Below are 9975 nucleotides of genomic sequence, written 5' to 3'. Positions count from 1 at the left end.
TAAAAGAACATTTTCTTATTACTCCGGATTATTTTTAGTCTGTCCCATAAGTCCTCGTATCACGACAACACCGCATTGCCCGTCAACCAATGACACGTTCTAACCTGTGAGGATTAGGGAAAAAAGTGAATACATGGATATACTCAGTAGGACATGAAAATAGTGGTGCGATCCCGAATAAAATATTTAGATCATGCTTTAAAAAAAATTATACTGTCATCATATCATTTGAAATTGGTAAGAGCTCATAATATATCATATCTTTGGTACCGGATAGTCGTTTCATATCATATCATAATCATCATATAATTTCATAACTTTCATAAGTATAATAATTTATCAACATGAAAAAATATAATTTAGACGGGACAAAATACTTGCACTTCGTAGTCCTATCTTGATTGATGAAAAGAGTTGTCTTGAAAGAAAGGCAGTAGTTTCACGTTCTAAGACTCCCCCTTATTTGTGCAGTGTGTGGATCTCCCCCTTTTAATCAATTAAAGATATGACAATTTTATTTATTTTTGTATTTTCAACGTGCAATGCTTATTTAGGTAGACAAGTATTTTCTATCTATAATATTTATATAACCTAATAAAGCCACACGTTTTCCCATATTAGTGGCTCAATTTACTAATTTGCCTTTTATTTATACACGTATCCAATTCATTTCAATTCAAATAAGGCAATTGTCAAATTCTTAATCAAGGATAGTTGACATCATGGGAGCAAAAGGTCATGGTTATTGTGTACTATCCCAAGAAAGTTGACTATATATATATATATATACACACACAATTCATTTCAATTCAAATAAGGCAATTGCCAAATTCTCAATCAAGGACGGTTGACATCATGGGAGCAAAAGGTCATGGTTATTGTGTACTATCTCAAGAAAATTGACTATATATATTATCATTCATACAAAAAAAAACACTATTTTATTCCAACCCTATCCAACTACAAGTGTTGCCATTCTTAAAAAACTTAATAATAATTATAAACAATTACTAATAAGTGATAAAGTCTATAAACTTCAATATCTAGAGTCTAACTTATCCAAATTGCCTTTTTCTCGGGAATAATATATATAAATAATTACGAGCTATCCAATAAGCCCAATATTGATATACTTATACTTGTTCTTTCGAAATTTAATTACTTGACTCATATAGGATTATGAATTTATGACACATTTCATTTTAGTCCTCATTTTTTTTAAATATAAATATAACATATAAAACAAATACATTTTTATTCTAATTTTTATATTTTTTTGGGCGTTACATTGGGAGGCTTTGAAGTGATTACTTAGATATTTGAAAAGGACTAGTGATGTAGGTTTAAAGTTTGGTGTTAATAAGAAAGGAGTAAAATCGAAGGAAATTTGTAGTTATGGACTATGCAAGAAATATGGATAATACGAATTCTACTTCCTTCTATGTACTTACATTGTTTAACTCTTGTATCACTTGAAAATCTCAATTACAACTCATAGTTGAACTATCCACGATCAAATCAAAATATATTGTTACTATCAAAGCAATTAAAGAAGTTTTGTGGCTTAGAAGTTTGCTTTATGAACTTTGTGTGGTAAAATGATGTGTGGTTGTATACTCCGATATCAATTTTCTATATATTTTTGCAAAAATCTCAATTTGTACGAACACACCAAACACATTGATATTAAACCACATTTCATTACAGACATTATCTCACAAGAGATGATAAAGTTTGAAAAAGAGCTTTTACAATATATTCCCTTGGACATGGGAACTAAGGTGTTAGTCTTGGTGAAGTTCAGAAGTTGCTTGAATCTTCTAAATATCAGTGGAGGTGAATAATTTTCAATTTTATTGGCTCTCCTTTTGAAGTTGTCACGAATATATGATATTGTTTCTTTTGTAGGTAAAAGTGCTAAGAGAGAGAGAGAGAGAGAGAGAGAACTAAGTTTAGCTTCTTTGTATAAAGGTTCGTTAGCATCAAGATGGAGACTTCTTGGGTATTTTGTTGTCAAACAACCTCATATAGGCAATTATTTTTAAAGTTTAATTTCATAGGCTTCGGTCAAGGATTGAAATAGGTAATTAACACCACAAGGCGAAACCCAAATTAATAGCTCTACTCAAAAAATAAATGGGCCATTTGAAGTCACATTTCAATGCATGGTTACTTATGGCCCATTAAAGGGCTTAACCCATTTACACATTTTTTTGGCCCATTTATGATGTCCCCTAGTTTTGTGTTTATATCTGTTCCCTTTTCATTTCTATGGCAAGAAAGAAGCCAGCCATGTCTTCTTATCTCTGTGTGAGGCGCTATCTTCATTCTCTTAGCAATAAAATAGTCACAAACTAAACTATGTCATTAAATTGATTACCCGTGTCAAAATTCATCAATTTAAAATTTTCAAAATAATGTTTCTTATATGGTACAATTATCATAATCCATCCTGCATGAACATCGAAACAAAATATGCAAAAGAGAAAGAAGATGCTAATCTTTATTATTCGCAGAGCCGGTCTTGCCATGAGGCAAATGAGGTTGGGGCCTCAGGCCCACAATCTAAGGGGGCCTGTTTTTTGCCCAAAGTGTTTCATTTTTTTATTTTTTATTTTTAACAAGTTGCAGAGGCCAAATTGTGGAAGAGAAGCTGAGGAAGAAGATGAATGTTTTGGCCCTTTTATTTGGGCTGATGAGTGATGTTGTGAATAAGGGGCGGAACCAGTCGGAGTTTATAGTGCCGCAGGGTGGAATTTACAGCAGGTGCTGATGGAAGTCGGAGGAAGAAGAAACGACACGATTACACAGGTATAGAATCATGTTTTTGGCCTCTTTATGTTTAGGTTTTGGACCTTTTTTGGGCAATTGGACCTCTTCTATTCTAAATAAAATCAGGCCCAAATCCCAATTATGAATAAGAATAATAACCATTGTGCACTCAACATTCCAATTCAAAAAAATCAATTACAAATTTTGCAAACTCTTGGTTGTTCTTCCCTGTGATTGCAAGGTTGCAATTGCTATTCTGCACGCAACCGAACACTATAGCCAGGCTTCCCAGTTCTCGGTGACTGCTGCGATTGTGGGGGCCCTGTCGTCGGCCTCTCCACTCTCCAACTCTCAGTATCTGTGACGGTAAGTCCCTGTCCCGCTGCATTTTTTTTCTCTCTTATACTAAGCCTATAGAAAGTTGAGTTTTAGGATAAGTTTGTGTTTATTTCCTTTATTTTGTTTTCTTTCAAAATCTAATTGTTGTCATATTTGATTTAATTACTTTCAGAATCCTAATTATGAATAAGAATCTTATTGTTGTCATATTTGTTTTCTTTAGGATAAGTTTGTGTTTATTTCCTTTATTTTGTTTTCTTTCAAAATGTACATCTGCGGCATAGGAAGGTATAAACTGGGTAGGACGCTGGGCGAAGGGTCATTTGTAAAAGTGAAGTTTGCAAGGAATGTTGAGACAAATGAGAATGTGGCCATCAAGATTCTCAATAAAGAAAAAGTTCTTAAGCACAAAATGATTGGCCAGGTACTGTTGGATTAATTATTTTCTTGTTTCTATATCACTTTCAGCTTTTTTTTTCATGGATTTTACTTGATTGGTGTTTGGGTTTTGCTTTAGATTGTGTTTATGTACTGAAGGAGTTTCCGTTGACTTTTGAATTTTATGCACTGATTTTTTTTCCTTACCATTTTATTAATCTGTAGTGTAGAATGATTACTAGTGGTATCTGATTAATGTCTATCAGGGTGTTCTTCCTAAAAGAAACAGAAAACTGAAATGTTTACCAGTGATGTTCTATGTTCGCAATCGCTAATATAATGCATCAAATCGTTTCCTCAAACATTGAAACAAATTTGAGTGGATGATTGAAATTTATTTTGATAGATTGAGCTATCATACATCGATGTACTCATGGATGATGAGGATAAGTGACTGTAAAATATCTTACAGCTACTACATTAAATCTCAATTATAAGCTGATCACAATGGAATGAATTTTCTTAAAGTTTTGTTTCACAAGTCTTTTATTTTGGGCACTTCCCATAGTTGCCTAGGTGTATCTCTGTTCTTATGCTTCTTTATTTCCCTACCTTTGACATATTTAAAACGTTTCTGATTGATCTTAATGTTATTTAACTTGCAGATTAAGCGCGAAATCTCCGCCATGAAATTAATTAGACACCCAAATGTCATCCGCATGTATGAGGTTGGAATTTAACTTGTTTAGCCAACTTCTCGAGGAATAATTAGGCATATAGTGCCGGATGTTCCTGGAGATGTGGATTTTATATGCGTTTCTTGTATATTTAGTTTCCCGACTGATGAATATGGCATAATCTAGGCTATGGCCAACAAAATGAAGATATATATTGTTATGGAATTTGTTACTGGAGGTGAACTCTTTGACAAAATTGTAAGTTTATGATTGCTTTTGCCTTATGATTCCAGTATGATAATCTAATTAGATGTAATTGAACAAAGTGCAAACATGGTATCATTTTTTGAGGCCAAGCTACTAAAGGCGGGCTGAAAGAAGATGAAGCAAGAAAATATTTTCAGCAACTCATCAATGCAGTGGATTACTGCCACAGCAGAGGTGTCGGCCATAGAGACCTGAAGGTGAGGATGTAACTTTATTTTTTAGTTGGTCGCTTCATTTTTTTATAGAAAATTGGAATTGTCGTATTTTTGGGGACAACAAAAGACCGATTTTAATTTCATTTCATGATTTATAGCCAGAGAATTTGTTGCTGGCTGCCAATGGAGTTCTTAAAGTTTCAGACTTTGGATTGAGTGCTCTACCTCAGCAAGCTCGGGTTAGTATTGTACTGCACAAAAACTTGTCATTTTTTGTAATCCACATTCTGTTTTTATTTCCTTTGGTGCATAAGCGTATTTAGACTTTTACATCGAATCAGTATGAGTTATTTTGTAGGTTCTGTACATTTCACCATAGAACATAAAAGTAGGGAGCAAAACTAGATTAACTAAAAAAGGGCGAACTTGCACTGCAGCGTCTTTCTTTTGAGAGTATTTGTGTTATTCAATTAATGTCCCAAAAGGCTTGTGATTTTGACAATTGGTATCTGTCAAAAGCAATTTTGACAATGAATGCTCCTCAAAAGTAAATATACAGACCAAAAACATATAGAACATGGCTAATCCTAATTAATAAGTTAGGGTACCTTTTTGTTGATCATAATCTTCTATTTTTCGATATAGTAACATTAACATAACTAAAGATGCACGAGATTTTTCATGCTTAGATTCTCAATTTGCTCATGTAGGAAGATGGGTTGCTTCACACAACATTTGGAACACCAAGTTATGTTGCTCCTGAGGTATATAATTAGCTTTTGGGGCAAATCCTATACTTTATATTTTCTGAATAATTCTTGAGGTATATAATATAATTAGCTTTTGGTGCAAATCCTATAATTTATATTTTCTGTATAATTCTTCACGCTCACTCTTTTTGGTTAGCTAAATATCCAGGTGATCAACAATAAAGGTTATAATGGAGCTAAGGCAGATCTCTGGTCATGTGGTGTTATCCTTTTCGTCCTTATGGCTGGCTATCTGCCTTTCGAAGGATCAAACCTTATGGCATTATATAAAAAGGTAATTTACATGTCCTCATTTTCCAGTTCGTCATCTGCGCAATAGTTTTACATGGATTTTCCACCAGGCTGGTGAAACATTGAGAGAATTATATTTCTATGTACTATGTGCTTTTGTCCACCAAGTTCGGGTTAATTGTTCCAATGGGCTACCAATTCTTATTATGAATTTATGACTGTATGAGAGAAGAAAGTAGAATATTAATGTATAGAACTTAGTTGGATCCTCGTGTATTAATGTATCTATAAAATAATCAAATATTGGTCTTGATGCTGTTCGCGAAATTATTTCTTTCGATTTTAAACTACCGCAAGTGTATGGCTCGTTAACAAGTAATAAAGTGGATTAAATGAGTCCGAATATCGTCTCATAGAGATTGATTAGTTCAATTTTACCTATCGTCGTCTTAACCGAAACAATAGAAATTCTTGATATTTTCGTTAACTAAATTATGATTTAATAACCTACTTATAAATATAAAGCCTAAATTAGATTAAATGCGTGATTATAACTAAATGCAAGTTTATAAAAATATAATGATGAAATGCGTACTAGGATCCCGAATCCCCTTATATCAATCCCCTTTAATTTGAATTTTATAAAATTGACAACACGATTCAATTATGAAGATCAATATTCCTAATTTGTTTAACAATCTCTCTCGAGTAGAATTAAACCTATTTTCACATACGATCCGATTATATTTCTATGATGGATGCGAACATATAAAAATGCATTAAAGATTTATGAATACTTAAAGATCACGTAAAGCATAGCGGTATATTTCTATCCCCTATCGAACTTTACGACAATTAACATAATGTCTAACTTATTTTCTATCTCTCGAGGGTAAAACAAGCCACAAAACTCATACAACTATTGCACACATAATTGTAGAGAAAATAAAATACATGCCAATCATTCAATAATTAAAAACATATTTTAACGTCAAATTAATAAAATTCAAGATTAAGGGTTCATAATATAAGATTCATCACAAATCCTAGCATATGAAAATCTAGCCGAACATAATGGGAAATAAAGAGAAAAAATAATCAAAACCAAGGAAGAACATCACCCAATTGATTATTGAAGTGAAATATTGAATCTTGAAGTGGATTGTCTTGTTTTTGCCTTGTTCTTCCTCTCCAAATCCTCCAAAATTGTGTATATTCCCCCTCTTTTTCTATAAAAGTGGCGTCCGGTATTTATTGGAGGCGGAATTAGGTCAAAGAAGTATCCCAAAACCTTACTAAATCGTGTTTGAGTCGAATAAAGAAACTTGAGATTTCGTCACATTTTTATACCATGCCACCACATGGTATAAAGCCATGCTACCGCATGGTTCAGAAGTTTCAGCCCAGATTTTTCTTGTACTGTCTTGTGCGACCGCAAGGAATTATAACCATGCGACCGCATGGTTATAGAAATTTTTTTGTCGGACAGCTTTCAATATTTTGATCATAACTTTCTCTCTCAATCTCCGATTGAAGTGATTCAAAGTGCATTGGGAAGAAAACTAAAAGATCTACACTTTTGATAGAAATAGGCTTCCTCAAATTCCGATTTTTACTATACCAAAAATGGATCTCAAGTAGAGACTAAAAATCACAAGTATAACTTTTTCGCCTGAAAGTTGATACTTGATAATACTCCGATCATATTTCACCTCTTGACTCCTTTCCTCATCTGATTGACATCTAACACTCTTGAATCTTCATTCCATTTCTCGTCTCATCTATGGATTATTTGCAACTTGGTCCCCGAACGATCACTTTGCTCCATTTTAGTCTTTTTTCGGCTCTTTTCTTCTCAATTTCACCATATTCATCGGTGTTCCCTACAATTCACAAATATAACGAGATTAAGTCATAATTCAATCATTTTACTCATTATTAAGTCATGTTTGTGACCTAAATAAGTGTGCAAAAACATACTTATCAGATGCAATAACAAATTTCAAGTATAAAACGGTTTTGTCATCTTGTGGCAACCAAACTGTCAATCTTGAGGCCTTTCCCCTATTCCCCAAGGTGCTGTTGGAATTTGGACCTTTCATTTCAGATTGTTGTTTTCCTTTACTTGGTGCTCTTGTTCAATCTTGTGTTGTATGAAGACTTTATGCACATGGTTGGTGCCATAGATATTTTATGTTTGTTGTTTTTGTGAGATATGCCAGTAGTAAGGTGAACAATATCAACTAGAATGAATTTTGTCTATGTTTTAGTTTGGTTTGGCTTCCACTTTTTGATTTTGGTTTTGTATGGGTGGTTGATGCTAAATTTTTATTTCAGGCTTGTAAATTGTAACGGTAGGATTCTCAACGGCATGATTCCATCATTCTCGTCAAAATTCTGCTTCTCAAGTAAGCAATGACTTACCTAACTTGTTGTTAAATATATTGAAAATGTTTGAAACCTTATCGGCTTATATAATTGTGGCCTAATCGACTTATATGATTGGTTGTTGTAGGATCAATTTCACAGGTGCACATAGTAACTATATTGAAAACTTTAATTGTAAAATGATTGAGATATTTTGTGAAAAGAAGTTTCTCCAAATTGAAGTTGATCAAAACTTACCTCCGATCAATTATGTCACAAGAAAGATTGAACGGATTAACTATGTTGTTAATAGAGAAAGAAATGGTTGAACAACTAAATTGCATCTAAAACAGCAAGACAAATATTATTTAAATGATTGTTTGAAACGTTGTTAGTTTTGTTATTTTACAATATAATTTTTTTGTACAATATTTTTTTTTTTGTTTTACTGTTACGTTTTAAGTTAGCAATATGTTGCATAATACACAATAAGTGTTGTTGAATTTCGCATTTAAGTTGATTTTTGGGGGGCCTAATTTTGGAGCTTGCCTCAGGCCCCAAAAACCACAGGACGAGCCCTGATTATTCGGTTATATAATGATCTGAGTCATATTGAGTGCTGCATACCATACTTGCTGTTAAGGTTTGGGGATTCAGGGTTTAAGACTCGAAAGTAACATTGAGTTGCAAGTTGCAACGTGGTAAAACAAGATATAAATCCTTGCTCGAGATACTTTGATTTTATCTTGCTACTTTTAGCTAAGGAAAAGAAAAAATTTGTTTAGAATAGCAAGCAGGAACTTTATCAATTACCCAAAAATTAATCAAGACCAATTTTCCAGTTGCAGTGTTGTATCCCTTCAACTTGACTGCTTGCTGCAGAATTAGTGCAATCAAAGGATGAAAACGAAGAGTTTCCTTGATCACAGCTTTCATATAATGCACCGTAAAACCCAATAACCCGGTCCTGACTCGCCCCAGAAAAACTGTAAAGGATGTCTTTCTTGATGAACCTTTCAAGACTTACATTGCTCACATGAAGCCCCTTGGCATGTTAGACGCTGAACACTGGGCCTTAAGAAACACTTTTAGATCTCAATCTATGAATAGATGGATCAAATTTCAGTGTGTAAATGGCATAAGAATTATCAAGAATGCACTACTCAGTAATCGATCACAAAAGTAAATAAATGAATTGAGTTACTTAAATTCTTTTTCGCCGTTCATTATAAAACACTCCTAGATTGATACAATTGAAAACTTCTTTAAAAACATAATGTGACCTGACATTTAGTGTAATAAATTTAAAGGGAAAATGAATATATGATGCTTGAAGTATAATAACTCTTACTTTGTCTCTCCATCTCCAATATTGAAAGAATTCATGGAATCAAGTGTAACTGTTAATGCAATATACGAGTGTGAAATTTATCCTTGATGATTACCCTTGGATGAACACAAATTTCTAGCTATCGTTTCCAAAGTTCTCTTGCTCCTCTTGTATTTGCTTCACTAAAGTTACAACAAAATGGCAGCAGTCAATCAACTCAATAATATTTAGTGTGGGTATTTCCCCAATACCAGAAGGAACATCCTTAAGTTTGAAGCACTCCTTTAGAATTAGGCGCTGAAGCCTTGGGAAGTGAGTACAATCAGCTATCCATTGCTCCAAGTCTGTCTTTTCAATCAGAAGAAATTTGAGTTTACAAAATTCCCCTTCGGTTGGTTCCCACTAAGGACCTTGGAAGGCATAATTTTGCAGTTTGAGCACTTCAAGATTCGGCAACGAACCTACAATTGTCATATCTTCCCATGGAATTCTACAACCACTTAAAGTCAAGCTCTTAAGCTTAGGAGGGAAAGCAAGCTTTGGAGGAGAAATATATCTATTAGGAGGATCATTCACGAGGAATTTCAACAATTCTAGATGATGTATATGTTGGGGAAATTTACACTGATTACGTGCATATTATATTCACAAAAGCATAAGAGTTATTTGCGTGAAATCAAAATGTAATT

The 9975-nt window shown here is 33.4% G+C and overlaps 1 protein-coding gene across 1 annotated transcript; it reads left to right on the top strand.

The window, feature by feature from the left end:
* Positions 1–3172: 3172 nt before the first annotated feature.
* LOC111401710 (CBL-interacting protein kinase 23-like) lies at positions 3173–8011 on the top strand. The gene is made up of 8 exons (XM_023029568.1): positions 3173–3535; positions 4155–4217; positions 4353–4428; positions 4518–4630; positions 4747–4827; positions 5299–5352; positions 5507–5632; positions 7927–8011. Exons 1-8 carry the CDS (start codon positions 3377–3379, stop codon positions 7939–7941), a joined length of 687 nt encoding a protein of 228 aa, XP_022885336.1. The 5' UTR covers positions 3173–3376; the 3' UTR covers positions 7942–8011.
* The last annotated feature ends 1964 nt before the right edge of the window (positions 8012–9975 follow it).

This window comes from Olea europaea, chromosome 10, assembly GCF_002742605.1.
Source record: "Olea europaea var. sylvestris chromosome 10, O_europaea_v1, whole genome shotgun sequence".
Taxonomy (NCBI): Eukaryota; Viridiplantae; Streptophyta; class Magnoliopsida; order Lamiales; family Oleaceae; genus Olea; species Olea europaea.
The sequence above is the reverse complement of the archived record's forward strand: the minus strand, read 5'-3'. Positions and strand labels throughout refer to the sequence as shown.